General features: G+C 41.6%; 1 protein-coding gene across 2 annotated transcripts in view; it reads right to left on the bottom strand.

Annotated features, from left to right (window-relative positions):
* Positions 1-2,763: 2,763 nt before the first annotated feature.
* The window catches only part of SCAP (SREBP cleavage activating protein), a 71,104-nt gene continuing 56,809 nt past the window's right edge, over positions 2,764-17,058 (bottom strand). For both annotated transcript variants that reach the window (XM_075891179.1, XM_075891180.1), the window contains 3 exons: positions 13,635-13,847; positions 12,722-12,784; positions 2,764-9,890 (listed from right to left, as the gene is read on the bottom strand). In XM_075891179.1, coding sequence (XP_075747294.1) covers positions 9,711-9,890; positions 12,722-12,784; positions 13,635-13,847 — 456 coding nt within the window. In that variant the 3' untranslated portion in view covers positions 2,764-9,710. The remainder of the gene's footprint in view (positions 9,891-12,721; positions 12,785-13,634; positions 13,848-17,058) is intronic.

Below are 17,058 nucleotides of genomic sequence, written 5' to 3'. Positions count from 1 at the left end.
GACATGTCACTCTTCCTCCCTTAGACGAAGTCTCCATAGCGGTCTGGAGGTCGCCTAACCTCTGGTGGTCGCAGTTGCCGAGTGGCCACTGCCTGTGACGTCGACGGTTGCGAGGGAGTGTGATCTTGCATCTCGGGCGATTCAGGCGGTTGAGCAGCTGAGCTCGATGGCGTCTCTTCTGGCGTTGCGTCCGAGAGATCGTCAGCTGCGCTCCAATCTGTCCGCGATTGGGTTGTTTGTCTGGTCTGACTCGTTTTCCTCATGTGATTGAGGTGACGCCGAACCTTTCCTTGGTCGCTTTTTACAAGCCAGGATCGTGGTCTCGTTAGCCTCGAAGAAGAACTGTAGCCTCCCATACCAGGATCTCCAGGAGCTGGGGCTGCCGCTGAATTCGGGTAGCCGACCGAAGTCGGGCGTCGCCATGTTATTTCCTTGACGTCGGTGGAGTGCCGATGAGTCGATCCAGTCTTCCTCGTCGCCAACTGTTACGTCTGTACAGCCGCTTGTGACTGTAGACGATTTATTAAAGGACAGGAAACGTGAACAAGTTCAAAAGCGTAGCCCAGGCGTTGGAGTCACTCCTGGCCAGCGTTCGACGCCAGGCTCGCGCTCGTGCCACAGCGCCAGTGCCCCGCGCGCACTTCGTTAATGTCGTCTTCTAAGGCGACATGTCATAATCAGTTCTTGGCCGATCCCCACGAGTGGGTATGATCCATATTTAAGGCACCATCATCATCATCATTTACTCACGATTACCACTCAGTAATACTAGTGTTCTGTAGTTATACCAAAGTCTATCAATGCATCAAAGGACTGTCCCAGGCACAGCGGACGCAACAGTTGGCTTACGTCATGTACAACGGCGTGAGCAAATAATTCTGCAGGCTACGCACGTGCCGTGTAGGTGCCGCGGCCGCTCACGATGGTGCGCCGCAGTGTACTTGTACATAAAACTTCTTGTACCATCAGCGTAGCCTGGGGGTGGCATAAGGGGCCCGTGCCCCCCCCCCCCCCAACCTTGAGTTTTTTCTCGACATGAAATACTGAGCATCAAATGACCATTTGCCTCTGCCCAGCCACCACTTTGGACCAGATAGGTGCCTCCCGCTCCCCCCCCCCACGCACACAAATGAAAAAAATAAACAAAAAAGGCAGGCCTGCACGGAAAGCACAGCACAATGACCGCTAAAGCTAGAAGAAGGGCCTTTCAGAGCCTTTTCTAAACACTCATTGGGCAACTGCTGCAAGCACACTTGCTTGATACCCATTACAGCATTATTAGCAAAAAATTGGTAGTAAGCCGGCATTTGCTATGCTATTTTTCATTATTTTGAGAAGCATGTTATCCACTAAACAATTGCAAGGAATTTTGTGCCAATTGTTCATGCAGTGGCTGACAACGATGAGGAATTTGAAGTGGGTATGCACCACAGTTAATAAGTGAACAAAAACAAGCTTTTGTAATGGGTTGGAGCATTGGACGACTCACTTGTTACGCTATTCACATTGTGCAACGACTGCACTTGCTCTATCGCTGTTTTAAAATGCTTTATAAGTCATATTAACGTGATTGCTTTCCTGACATAAAGCCTGCTTAAGGAAAGTTTGCCAACGAGTCTTAAGCACTTGCGTGGCTGAGTGGTAAATACTGGGCTGGCACCCAGCAGACCCGGGTTCGAGCCCCTGGTGTCACTAGTACTAGGTTTTTTTTCCAATCTCGTGCGATGTGGTTACAGACACCAGCGGCGTGGGACAACTACAGCGCCGCACGCGACCCGAGTTGTGATGTCATAACAGCTTTCGCTGTAAAAATGCCCACGCCCCCGCATTGCTCATATTCCCGCAGGTTACACCAGTGCCGCATGGTTGTAGTCAAGAGGGGGGCGGGGGATCCAACAGTCTTGAGATCTTGAGTTTGAGGCTACGCTCCCTACAGTGCCATGCACATCTCAAGCGGCAGAACATATTTATGGCCAGGAAGTGTGGCAACATTAAGTGGCTACCAGACCGTTGCCATCCCCCGGCCGTGCATCCTGCAGCGTGCGCTTGTGGTGACAAAAGGGAAGCCAAAGTATAAATATTTTACCCAAGACATGTGGGTGCTGACATCTTCGGCTCTTAGGTCGATGTGTGCTTGTTATCGTATATTTCTATGTGAAAAAGGCTGTGAAACGTTACATGCACCAGCTCGACCGTTTTCATGCGTATACGTCTATCGTAAAGTTGTACCTTTACTTCTAAAAGATGCAAATCCCAAAAGACCAGCGTGGTGGCACTTAAACCCCTCTGCAAAATATTGTATAGCCTAAGCACTATCTCAGCAGCGTTTCAAATTTTGTCTATATCACTGCTTCACGAAACTCGTCTCATACGTCATGTAGTTTTGTGAAGAGCCAAAATTCTTAGTATCCGACTTAAATATATCCACGTTCGTTTCTTTTAATCTCTAAATATAGAGTTTGTTGTCACTGAGTCCCAGTGTAGCCCCTGGTTGTAGGTCAATACAACTTTTGCACTGTGATAAGGTGGTTGGTCTTATTTGTAGAAAATAAAGTGTTTTCTTGATAAATAGAAAAAAAACCACGACTCTGGTCTTACGAGGCTAAACTTGACGGATCCAAAATATTCTGTAGATCCACGAGGCAACGAAGTCCAATAGCAAGGGCATTCTATCACCAACTTAGAAAGGTGTTCCTTGGACCCTTTACCACCCAAGCGGCTATAACCTGCTGTACAATGCTGGACCACATAATCACACAAACATTGAAGCATATAATATATATAATTTATTATGAGTAAAAAAAAACAGTTTGCACAAATGCAATTTGATATCTTGCCAGGATGAGATGCAAAAAATACACTGCCTTAAAATGTCTTTCTCTACCGATGCAACCAATTTATCAGTGCAAATTTCATGCAACTTAAACAATGTTGAGCTGCTTGGGGCAAAGGCAAACAATGTTAGAGGTCATTATCAGAAATGTTTGCTAGGAAGATGTGCTCATCAAATTAATGAAGTCAGTAAAAAGAAACTGTATTTCACTGAATTAAACTTGTACACAGGATTGATGGGTGTGATTGAACGTGAGGTTGTGAACGGGAATGAAGTGACGGTGAAAGGCTCATAGCAATAAATGTGCCCCACCTACTAACCTTAACAAACTATGCACAAGGGTCCTTATCACGTGGCCACTTCTGCTCTTCACTACCACTAAAACACCTTTCATGGTCAATGTCAGGCTGTACTAGCTACATCGCAACATTATATACCATATATTAAATAAAGGACTTCAAATGCCTCAAGACATATAATAAATGATCAAAATTGCTCAACCACCTACTCAGCACATAGAAAATACACACAGGCTCACAGTATAACTGCCCAAATGGGTGCAGTCACAGCGTGTGCCACAGATGGCAAACCTCACATGACACACTCAAACGGGAAGAATGAAGCCCATGCGACAGAAAAAATTACAAGTCCATAAAGGCAGTACTGCAAATCATTTCATCAACCATTTTCATTCATAGCCTAAGCCTTTTATTCACACATTTAGTTCCGATTCTGTGCACATTAGCCCATTAATAGTGCTTTAGACAACAAGTTAAAGATAAAGCCCCAAGGTCTCCTGGCATTTCTAAGAATTGCTGCATGGTACAAGCCTAAGTGCTAAACATGAGAAGTAACCTCTGCTGAAAATGCCCATGTAACGTGCAAGAAATTCACGTTTTGCATCCATGCCCTGTAGTTGCACACATGCACACAAATCAAACATGCTAAATGTATCTTTTAAAAAAATAGGAATCACACATCTGCGTAGCTCGATAGTTGCTTCAGTCAGCCTTTCAAAAGTGCTACTTTTTTTAGTACAGTGCAAATCCAGTTCCGCTACCTAAATGCAAAGAGTGTCATACAAGAAAATAGATTTTGGACTGCAAGTACAATGTACAGAAAGCAATGTATACTATCATTGAGATGGCAATTTAACAAGTCTTCTTTTCCGAGCAAGTAGATTGTGGCTGGCATGCAAAGGCACTCTGTCATGGCCTGCATTCATGTGGACTGCAAGCGTAACAGTTGCAGGTTATGTTCCGCTATGTTCCCACATATGCTACAGTTAAACCTACATTCAATGATGCTGCAACTACAATCAAATGTTGTCTGTTGTATGTACAATGTTCGTTAGAAACATTCATACGAAAAAATGGTGCTCACAGTGGTGTGGCTTTCCTCTATATACAGTCTCTTCAGCATCACCGAGGGTCACATTTCAGGTCTGAAAATTCCCTTATATTCTTCCAATGAATGACTTGTATGTATTCTGGCACATATGATTTGCTTCTTGAAAATTCTATGATTTTCACAGCTTTACACACTTCTAGGCCTAGAAGTATGTAAACTTGTGAGGATCTTAGAATCCAGCATACAAAGACATTTATCAAAACAATAAAATAACAATAATGGACATAAAATACCAAGCCACTAACCCACTACAGGCTGGTTTGCCTTAATTTTTTTTTTTTTCAAAAGCTTGCGATGATTCCGCTGTTATTCCTTGGAAGACACTTTCTCTATCAAACCAGCAATCAGTAAACAATCCATTGGCACTCAACCCCTATCTGTTATCATGCACTTTAAAAATCAAATGACATGGCTGCATGGCACACCCCACTTGATACACGACAAACAAAGAAAAGCAGTGCAGCAGTATTACGCAGAGAGAAATGTAAAACAAAACAATGCCGACAATGCTTGCATGGGTGACAGATACTTTGCTACTACCTGTTCCTACATTTCACACATTCAGGCAATCCTAGCAGTACTTAAACATCATATAAGTTTAGCATTATAATCCAAGCAATGCAAATTTCTATGCAGCTGACAAATACATACACTCTCTGTAACAGGTGACTTACGTTAGCCTAAGTTAAGCCCAATGTAGTTGACAAAGCAGACATCCTTTTCCCCAATGAACATAGTTCATATTATGTGACGATCATTGACACTACAGTGCAATTCACTTATATTAATACAAAAGACAAAAATACCGAATAACGAATAATGACAAAGGCACCCAAGTCTTTTCAATTGCAGTGAATGTGAAGCTTAGTGTAACGATACAACAACTAATGATATCTGTATTATATTGACTTAGTATCAGGTGATGCCATGACACGACAATTGTAATACCATCACCAGTTTTCTCACAATGTTAATTCATCACTTAGTAATGACAGCCTCCTTGCCATTGAGTGGCAATGCTGCTTGCTTGACAGAAACAGGATTTTTGTTTCATGAGGCATACTTTCAGACCTCGATATAACCAACTCAGATATAACAAAATATCAGTTATAACAAAGTAAATTAAAAAATGTTTTGCAATAGCCATAGTGTTGGGAATAAACTTTAAAAACAAATTTTCAGATATACTGAACTTATTTTTGTGTAAGATGCAACTTTGTTATAATGAGGTTTGGGTGTATACAATACTTTCCCATTATTGCACAGCTTGTACTGATGATGTACTTGACAAGCCCCAAAGTGGGCTTCATTAAAACATTTGATTATAAGTGCACTAGAGGATGCAAAGCGCTGTCCAAGAACTGTTCTACCAAAATAATTTTCAAACAGGTTATCTACTGGAGGAGTTTGAAAACATTCATTTATTCATTTGATAGCCTGCCGTGAGACAGGCTCCACCTCCACAAGTACTCTGTTCTTCTGCATTAGCTGTGTCTGCAACCAGCATTGCTTTTTATGCGATGATTTCCACTTTTTTCTGGAAATAGTGATTCAAAGTTTTAAGTAATTAAACAAGTCCACTCAATTAAATCATACTGATGTAATGTGGTGCCATTCTAGAAGGTGCCCCATAATATATTAATCATTGAGGTTTCACATCCCTAAACTACAATGTGATTATGAATTATGAGGACACTGTAGAGGAGGGCTCTGTAAATTTCAACCACCTGGGGTTCTTATAAGCACGAAAGTAGATTTCTCATGATGATTTTATAGCTGCAACATTAGTGTAAGTGAATTGCACTGCTTTGCGTTCGTTCATGGCCTCGATGCATGTTAGCTCTTCCTCTTGAAATTAACCTGTGAAAAACTGGCTACTTATGCAAGAGAAAAGACAATATAAAAGAAATTTTTGATAAAAACTCAGTGATACACACCAAACCTACATGTAATCTTGGTATATATTTGAATTAGCAAATTTAAAGTGAGCTCTATATACAAGCATCTCCATAATATTCTATGCCGGCTGTTTAATGAGAGAATTCACTTAATTTGGGACTATCGATAAAATAACCTTCACAATTACCACAAAATAAAAGAAAACAGAAAATAACAGCGCAAGGATGATGGGCAATAAAAGGAGCTACTGTCGTCCCAGTCTACTCATTATTTAGCTTGACAAAACAACTTTTTAAATTAATAACGTTAGAGTTGAATCAAAATGGCATCAATTCAGAAAGACAACAAAATTTCATACTTCTTGAAAAACTAAAAGTTAAAAAAATCATTGCCCTTTTCGACCTTCAATTATAAGACAGGACACAGACAGCATTACAAGTAATTAGCATATACTGCTTGCAGCATTGCTTGACTCTAAATTTTTTAAAAAATTTTCATCAAAATGAGATCGAAAGAGACGGACCTTTTTACAATAGTTGCCAGCTATCAGTGACCAACAATAGCTGATGAATTCACTAACAAATTGCTGCATCATCATACCCAATTGCAGGTATTAGGTGAAACCAACACAAAAAAACATTGGTCTCAACACCACTTATGCTTATCCCTTGCCTTATGGTGCTCATTTATTGATGAAAGAATGCCCCTCAAGAGAGAGTCTAATTTCAACATATCAGCTGTCTCAGCAGCACATTGCAATGAGCTGCCCTGTATCATGACAGCCTCAAGCATCTCAGTACTTTTGTGCACTGGTTAAAATCAGGAAAAAGAAAATGTATAAATCTTTGCCTAAACAGGTGTTCACAGACAGCAATTTTAAATTAGCCTTCCGTGCTCTCCCTCCATTAGCCTTTTATTGCAACATAGCCCTTACCACCAGTAATTAAAAAATTAATGCAGTTTTGCTTACCTAACCAGCAGCCAGAATAAGATCACTACTGATCCATCTAGTGTGCTCTACACACGAAGGTTGCTTAGTAGACACCATCTTTCATATGACTCTTACTTTTGCGGTAAGAAAAAAGAAGTAAAATATGTAAGGTCAATTCACGACATGTGAAACCCAGGTAAATCAAATTATTGAGTCTATCAAATGGTTGTAATCTCGCCTTGGTAACCTTATGTGAAAGCATAGCCCTATACTAGTTATGCATGTATGCATATGAATACTGTTATGTGTATGTCAAAAATTTTCACCACCACTTTGAAAATATGAAATGCTATGCTGCACTGCGATCCTGCAAGTGTGCTTCTTAAGTGGGCAATCACATCTTGCTTTATTAGATGTATTCGTGCCAACAAAAGAGCACTGCATTAGCAGATATGAAACCTGGCTTTCAATCCAAAAAAAATTACATGCCATTGAGGAAAACTTAGAAAGCTACATCTAAAAATATGGCCTACTTGTACAGAAAGGATCTCATTTGGGTTCAGTGGTATCGAAAGCACTGTAAAATGCTTGAGAGCGATGTTATCGTGTAACGTGCCAAAACAAACAGCTCCAAGGAACTCACCGCAGTGCAGTGAAGCATATGGGTTATATCTTGTATGTATGTCGAATTACCAATATATAAAACTAGCATTTTGTAATCGCCTCTGCATTCGATACATCAGCGTTCGACTGCAATAATAATAATAGGGTTTAACGTCCCAAAAGCACACTATGATTATTAGAGATGCAGTAGTAGGAGACTCTGGTAATTTTGACCACCTGGAGTTCTTTAATGTGCACCCACATCTAGGCTAATTGAGTCTCAAGCATTTTCGCCTCCACTGAAAATGTGGCTGCCGTAGCCACACCCTGCGACCTAACGCTCGACTGTAACCCCACTGCCATGACAAAGAGAAATCTTGTAGCACAGTAAAGGCAAACTACAATATTGTTTGTGAAGAGGCAGCTGGCCTTTCGACATGGTCACATCCCCAAAAGACTCTGCGACCGTGGATTAATGGCAAGGGGAGACATAATACAGATGTACATTAAACATTATGACAATAGGACATTAGTTTCCAAAGGCACGATACACCTACTGAGGACACCGTAAAATCCAAGTGAGATGAACACCATGCACATATGACAATAATTGCAGCAAAAGCTTTAGCTATAGATCTTAATCGCAGCTTGAACAACATGAGTAAGGTACACTACAAGAGATTTACATTGGACAAATGCTGGTCATGAGATGTGTACAGTACCTACACTCTCCATTCAATGAAATGAAATGAGAATTTGAACTCATTCTAAAAACAACACAATGAGAGTGAGGAGCTACTACAAGTCAAATAATAAATAAGTTGGTCATGCCAGCACGCTAAATTCTAAAGAAGTACACAAATGCACTTAAAAAAAAAAACAAGGTCCCTTGTAAATGTTAGCTGCAGCACACACGTTTTCTCATAAGAAGCACTCGGCGCACAGTGTCTGCAAAGGAACTGAATCACCAGGAGGGAAAGAAAAAAAAAAAAGACACGGCTGAAATACAATTAAGTATTATAAACTAATCGAGCTGTAGAATGCCCGCAGCAGCAGCTCCGCTACTTCCGCTATAGGCTTGAATTTCCCGAACTCCTTATTAGTAGTACAGTTCTCATATCACGCAAGTCACCGATTACTAAACTCTCACTGTGGCTTGGCATGGCAACAGCGGTGTATAACACAATGAGCTACAATTTTGTGCTATGCAACACTTCAATGAACCCAAAACAAAATACAGTGTTCATCTTACATGCCCGATCACTTTCAAAAAGCGACCAGCACTCATGAGACCAAGCACGTTTTTTTTTTTTTTCAGCTATTCAAGACATTTAAGAATTGACACGAAAGCTTTGCTCCTGATGTGCTTTCAAGGGCAGCTGAAGTTCATTGAGTGCAGTTTCATTTCATCGCTTTCCACAGATGCGTGAAGGCAGAGATGAACAAATACTGGCACAACGATGACACGGGGTCACACAAGGTCGCATACATGAGGATGACGATGATACCTGCAGTGGTGGCACGCGTTGTGTGGTTGACAGTTGCCAAGACACTCACAAACAAGTGCGAATAACTGTGAGTATGAGACTCTGTCAGCCCCAGTTTGTCGGCACGAGGCGAGACCGGAGCAGTGAGAAAGGCAGAACCTGCACTGTCAGCATAACAACTAAGTTACGAGACAGCACCATGCACCATGCGGTTTTCCATGTGGCATGCACCAACAGTGTGCCCCCACCGGTGTGAATGCTTTTCTCTTGCAGATGGGGAATTGAACTGCGCACTTTGCAACCGTTCTTGGCAAGTTCGTCACTTTTGGCTTTCCAGCAGATGTCTGCCAATACTGACTCCGCCCAGTAAAAACAAAAGGCAACCGCAGCATCAGCCACAAGTCAATGCCTGTGGTGCAAATGTGGAATATGATTTCTTTATGCTTACAAAGTGGCCTGTGGACCCAGGTCTGTGTTTTGTGGCCACTGTCGACTGTCTCCAGCCTAATGACGAGATCTTTGGCGAAGGGGTTTTTCTCCCAGTCTATCAGTCAAATTTTGTGCTCAGTGCTGGAAAGTAAACCACACACAGGCTGTGGCCATAGTCACACACCACTGCGTCCGAGGTACAGTGCACCTGGTGAACAGCCACCCCAGAGTCGCCCGGTCCCAGCATCACCACTTGCACTGCCTCGCCCTGGTTTATGTCCCACAGCACAAGGTGATCCTGCAATGAAGTGGTGTAAAAACAGGAGAAGCATAACAGGACAGCTAAGTATTTGGGATAATCCCAAACAAACCCTCACCCATAGATGTTTATTTATGCCAAACATCTATCATTACATCTATCACTTCTTATGTAGCCATGCCTGCCACTACATCGATGCTTTTTGCGAATGCGAAGCGCACAAAGTCTCAGCCCAGCGACACATCAACTTTGTCAAGCAACCCTGAGGCACGCCATGTGACACATGAGCTGAGACGGGAGGTCCTTTGCCCACGTTTGGCGTAGTTGGTCTCGTTCGCTTTGTGCAGTGCACATAATTTTCCCTGTTGTGTGATTTCCGTTCATCTGCGCAAACCACGCGGTACGGACTTTTTGCTGACTGAGAGTGCAGTGCTTGTGATTTTCCCTGAGGTGTGATTTCCGTTGCTCTGCGCAAATCGAGCGGTACAAATTTTTCGCTGAATATGAGGAGCGGCTACTTAGCGTCAGTGCGGTAAGCATGGCGTCAAAGCAGTGCAAGTTGCTAACGCTAGAAAAAAAAAAGGTTGCCCAAATCAAGGAAATAGAGGAAGGAGGCTGAACAAAATCAAGCATTGCACAGGAATTCGGCATCCCTTTGTCTACCCTTCAGCGGTGCTGAAAAACAAGCAGGAGGTGCTGGATGGATTTCAGCAGAGCTTCCCCAGCCAGCGGAAGCGGGTTCGAGGGTCGAAGTTCCCCGACCTTGAAGCAGCGTTGATGGTATAGCTGCGAAATGCCAGAGCGGCCAACCGTCCCGTCACCACAGCAATAATGATCGAGAAGGCAGACGCTCTGGCCTTGCAAATTTAACCGGCAAAACCCAGCGGGTAAAGTTTCTTGTATGCAAATTTTCTTCTCTTTAAAACCAGCTCTAGAAGAAAGATTACAAACTGCCGCTGAAGAGTCGGCAAGCAGTAGTGATTTTTCCGAAAAGCACTCATTTTTCCCAGCGATTAACGCAACTTTGCTTATCTAGAAAATCCGTTTATCTCGAAATTTCCCCTAGTTTTGCAACTTCGAGTCAACGAGGTATCAATGTATATGTGGTGCATGGTGACAGGGTTAGTGTATGTGCATGTTTGTAGCTGCCTACATTGAATGAACTGGGCCTAATTTAGCTTGAAATGAGGCGGAGGGTACTCCTGCATTTGCATTTCATAGTGTTATGTCACAGAATTTAGTGAGCCAATCATCCCATTCCCATACCACTGCAGAAAAGTCTGTTTCAGTGGCAGATTTGCCTAACATGGCTCAGTACGTAAGACCTTGAGCCACACGTGCTTAACAATGTAAAAAATAAAATGATCAAGGGTGGTCTAGGGGGCCTTAAGAGATCGTTTACTGAGAGACTACTTTACAACAGTGCCATCACAGCTCTTGCTACTGTAGACAGATGACAGTATGCTGACCTTCATGTTGTTTATTGTGTAAAATGTTTGTCACTTACCCGGTGACCCTACCTAGTTAAACATGCCTAGTTAAAGAGAAACTAAGGGTAACTATTAAGTCGACGTTGACTGTTGAAATAGGAGTTCAGAACCTCATGGTGTTATAGGGGTTCAAAACCTCGTGGTCTTACTTTTGTGCTAAGAAAGGGCTTACTTTGAAATTAAATCAGGTTTTAGTAATCTGCATCGGGTTGGCGCCCTTCAAATCACTCGCCTCAAGAAGCGGACCATCTCGCATAACTGTTGCCGTACACAACGTTGCCTGGCTTTACTGCGCGGTCGCCCACACTAGTAGACAGAACGAAAACTGCGGGGAGCCACAGCAGCAACAACGGCTATTGATCAATTTCCTGCCATCAGCTCCGAGATGGCTGACGCCTTTTGGTTCAACTGAACCCCGCTAGATGTCACGATTTGTCCAATATAACCACATGAAAATTAATTGAAATTTTGAACCCCTCGCACCAATCCTCATAGAACGTCAGGCGGTTCTTTTTTCCATGAATCGAACAGAAACAAACAAGCAACATTTTATTGCGTCTTTTGATGCATGGAAGGTTTTTATTTAGTGCAGCTAGATCGATTACTAGTAATCAATCGTAGGCGGTTCGTCTGATGTCATCGGGATCATTTCCAGAATGCCCTACTGCGGCACATGCATTCTTGTGTATTTACTTTAATTTCTTGGTAAATAGGGCACTGCTGTTGATAATATTGTCGTTTTAGATGTTGTCATACATAGAGCATTCACTTTGACGTAAATTGTTATTTGACTTTGGTGTCCCTTTTACGTTACTGTGTCCTTCATGAATGAACTTGCCCAATATTTAATATGCAAGTCTCCAGAATGCCGAAATTATGTAAATGGCTCTTCTGACATGAACACTAACAGGTCGAATAACTTCTTATATGAGTGAATTAGCGCATTATATGGTGTTTAATGTCTCAAAGGACACTAGTCATGAAAGATGATAAAGTGGACGCTTTGGATAATTTTGACCCCCTGGGGTTCTTTAAAGTGCACTGACATCACGCAGAGCAAAAGCCTCAGCCATTATGCCTCCACTGAAATGTGAGCACCATGGCTACAATAGGACACGCAGTTTGTAGCTCAGCAGGCGAGCACCATGATCATTAAACCATCCTGGTGGCTCAAGTTTACACAATTAAACCAGGGCTAATAATCATGCTCACATGCATGGCAGGATTGGCCACTTCATTTATGCAGAATCATAATTTGCAAATACATCACAGCTATATATCTTTCTATCTTTCTTTATCCTTCCCTTGAACAATAACAGGCTTAGGAACATCAAAGCATATACAGAACAGTTCCTGGAAGCGCTGGATATCTGAACTTACTTCTTTAGCCGTGATGACAATGGTCTCTGAGAGAAGTGCCATCGTGTTGCAAAGTGTATTTGCCTAAGGGAGGTAAAAAGGAAGCAACTTATTAGATTACACGCAGTGACAAATACAATTGGAGCAAGCTACGCCTCTAGTTTTCTTTCAGCTGCAAACTCGTCACACAATGTGATAACGATCACGTCATGCATACAACAGCCTTAATGCTCATGCAAACAGGACATGAGAAATGCTTTACAAATAGCGGGACACGCATTCAGGCTAGTTGGTATCTAATCAAATGTACACAATCAGCGAAAAGTAGACAGTCAACAATAAATGCCAAGAAAGCACTTTCTCCAGTTGCTCTTGAGTTCCTTTTTTTTTTCCCTTTTCTTCAACATGCAGCTTCACTACTACTTTATTTTCTTGCTTCCCTAATTGTTTTTGAATGCCTGTGAAAATGTCACAGTAAGATGGCAGGCTTAAAAAACTACAGGTCTGTGAAGGCAGCCCATTGCGATATACTGATGGGTGTTTTCATCGGTGAAAAAGCGGCGTCACCTGATGGAAGGAAATGACGCTAATGTACCAATACTATGGACTTAAAAACTAGCAACATGATGCCATGATATTGTGTAGACATAAAAGATATGATGATGGGCACACATAAGGGGCTTTACTGCAGGTATTACATTGCAGAGAATTGAGAACCGTAGAAACAACAAAAAGGCCACAAAGACATGGCAGTCACAGCGTTTGGTTGCTGAAACTTCTTAGTACAAAGAGCATTTAAGAATGTTAAAGCACTTCGCTGGATTAGATCGCAAAGGAGGTGGAAGATGCTCATCACCTTCGGTAAAACCTTTTGCAAGTACTGTTCATGAAAGGCGAGAAAATAAAGCAGCCGAACAAAGGCAGTGAATCTTGCCTGGTAAAGGGTGTGCAGCAGATGACCCTGGCTCTTGTCCCATATGCGGAGGCGTGAGTCCGATCCCAGACTGAGCAGGTAGAGACCAGTTGTGCGCAGTGACAGGACAGCCCCACGGTGTGCTGTCAGGCTGTAAGCACACGTGCCTGTCATCAGGTCCCACACGCACACCAGACCGTCCTGGCACCCGCTCACTGCTGTTGAAGCACCTGGCTGCAAGAGCGACAGTGTGAGAGACTTCGAGTGGCATAAAGCATCCCGAAGGAGGAATGTGGATTTGGAAAGCCAATTTTCTTAAAACTTATCGGATGTTGACGAAAACTGATACAAACATTCACCATGTCACCCTGACGCTTCCACAATATTTTCAGAGAGATACCTTTAAAACTTTCTATCAAATTAATTTTTTCTTCCTTTTTGCAATCTTTAGCGTTTCATGCAATGCCTGGAAAGTTTGAAAAATGCACTATCAGGCTAGCTGATAACTCACTGCACAGCTGAATACACGTTGAATGTCCTGACAATCCTGCTTTATTTTTTTTTTTTTTCAACACAAAATTCTTGCATTGCAATTCTATTTACTACCCTCATGTTAGGCAAACTTTAAAAGTGAACAACTAGCGGGATCATAAAATTTTATACAATGAGTTGAACTAAGAAAGAAAGCATGTCACAACATACATTGTAGTCCAAGGAACATGACAAAGAAAACAGAGTCAAGACAGGCCAAATGGTTACAGAGATTTTCGATGCACAAATGCGACAGGCATGTGAAAAGACATTTTTGAGAAAATGGCTCAAGAAGTTTCACCTTAATTCCACTCATCTAAAATGCGCTAAAATGCATCTAAAATTCACAAGGATCATAGTTCACGAGGTCCTTTGTGATGTGGGGCCTCTTGGACATTTGATGCTTGCTTTAATGTGCATCGATGGGTTTTTCGTATTTCAGTACCGAGATAACTGTGTTTAATGCTTTACCAAAAACACCTACAAATAGTGATTTTTGTTTGTCTTGCGATATTTGACTTCTTAGACTGTAGTCTAATAAGGCCACACAGTGAAATGACTACACATCTTGATTTCATGCCCTCATTACCATAACTAATAGTCTTACAACTTACAATTACAACTAATTAATGAGTAATTTGTATAGAGAGAGGTTTATTGTAACAGAAAATGACTCACACCATGACAGCCTATGCTTTCATTCAAAATATAGAACAGTTATGGCCAAGACACTGGTGGCACAGGAATTTTCGAAGGCAGTTTAGTGAATGAAGCGAGTCGGGCTGATGAAATTCGCCCTCCCCACCACTTCATACACGGTCTTTATTTACTCTAGCTTGCAAACTGCATTACCAGAAGGCCGGTAATGGAAGCCAATTATAGGCTTTGATTGTTTCAGAACATTCATATACGCTTGCAGCCAAAAGAAGCTTGGCTCTGAGCATGTCTAAACCGCATCACTTTATTTCACCACGAAATATTCGGCCACAGGTTTTTCGGAGCCGGCAAAGGATGCGCTCGGCGGCGGCGTTCAGTGACAATGCGCTGAATGCATGGTTACGATGACAAAAATTGGCATGCAATATGCTTGGTCTCGTACGAAATACAGTCATGACAGTGCACTCAAAAGCAATGTGGCCAAAGTTAAATGACACTGTAGCATTTACAACACTATACTCCATTTCATAAATCAGAGGTAACGCTGTGGAGGCTAGTGAGACTTGTTGCAATGAATGCGTTCGCATTAAGAAATAGTACAATAATTTGGTCTTACTAATAAATGAAGATACTTTGTGCATAGGAGATAAAAATGCCCTGTTATACAAATGTCATCAAGTTGTTCTAGATTACTTAGCGTCTCTTTGTTCTCATTTCTTTATGTTTTATCTGTAGCCTATCGCGACGCTGTGCAAGCGCATTTGTGTTCGTCTCACATAAGCGTTTAGAACCATGAACACAGAGCGCAAAATATGCTTAGTCACACATAATTCTGACCCAACTTCTTGCATAGCTTTCACAGTGTTGCACCTGATGTATGAAATGGAGTAGAGAGATGGTTGCCCTAAGAGTGCTCTGTGCAACTGGAGAGTGCTAAGAAAGATAGAAAGTTGAAGAAAATGCTTATTTTGTAAATAAAGTCAAGCTCAGTCTGCTGCTTACTACGAGGATTATGTAGAAAATTTATTCTGTTCCCACCACCCACCATCCATGAACAACGTCAAATATTACCTTTTCATTTCCCAGTTGTATACTCTGTTAGTTGATGTTCTCTATAAGTGCAATTACACTAATATAGTTTAAGCGAGGAAACCCAAGCACACCGTTGCTAGATTTAGCAATAATTGAACCCCCCCCCCCTGCAAAGGTTTCTCAATTCCTTTTAGTACTGACAACTGTTGAACATTAAAAAAATACAATCATGGCCCTTCTCCTGGTGACAGCTGCTGAAAATCGGAAGAGAAAACAGCAGAAGTGCTAATGCCCAAATATTAAGTACATAAGGCTGCTAGCACACTCAGTGATGGAAACAATATTTTGATTTTATTATTTCTTATTAGACATATAGCACATACAACAATCACTTCAAATTGCAAAAAACATAATTAGGCAAACTGAAGGTCATTGAAACCAAGTAAGAGTTATTTTCATATTTTGCAAAAGTATCCAGCATTGAAATTTTTAAAAAATCACATAAGCTAAATGAACTAACATTTAAAATGCTCGTTCTTGTGATATCAATAAAGTCAAAGCTCATGAAAGTTCTAAATTTAATCAGGCACATATCAAAGTCATCACAGCAATGGCTAGTATTACTAATAAGTCTTGCATGCATTTCACCAAAATAGTCTGCTTGTAAGGCACAAGTATACAACTACCTATACCAGATAAGCTTTACACTAGATAACAGCTTGTTTTTGTTTTCATATACAGTAGACTCTCGTTAAACAGAACTTGAAGGGACCGGGAAAATGTGTTCCATTTAACAGGAGTTCCGTTTACTGAGAGGTGAAGTGGGTTGCAACATTCAAGCACGAAACCAATCATATCAGAGGAAGTTGTTCCATTTAAGCAGCAGTTCTGTTTAACACATTTCTGTTTACTGAGGGTCCACTGTAGGCTCACTGGATAGTAACATGGTTTAATTTCATTAGTATTAGTTTTCCCAATGCCATTTCAAAGCAGATTCGGAGCAGTTACTAACATATATTGCATTTTTCGAACAGCATTTCCCTTTTCGAGCCGTTTGGAGCAATTGGAGCAGCACTTCCATCACTTCACACATTAAAGCGCATTCAGATAGATAAAAAGCCAGACTGCTGCACCCAATGTTTAGACAGAAAAAAAAAGTAAAAAAAGACATAGGCTCCGTTTATCCCATAGCTTAAAAATAAATGGAACAGCTCCAAATTGTCAT

Source organism: Rhipicephalus microplus, chromosome 1, assembly GCF_043290135.1.
Source record: "Rhipicephalus microplus isolate Deutch F79 chromosome 1, USDA_Rmic, whole genome shotgun sequence".
NCBI classification, from domain to species: Eukaryota; Metazoa; Arthropoda; class Arachnida; order Ixodida; family Ixodidae; genus Rhipicephalus; species Rhipicephalus microplus.
Note: the sequence above shows the minus strand (reverse complement) of the source record. Positions and strands in the feature narration are given on the sequence as shown.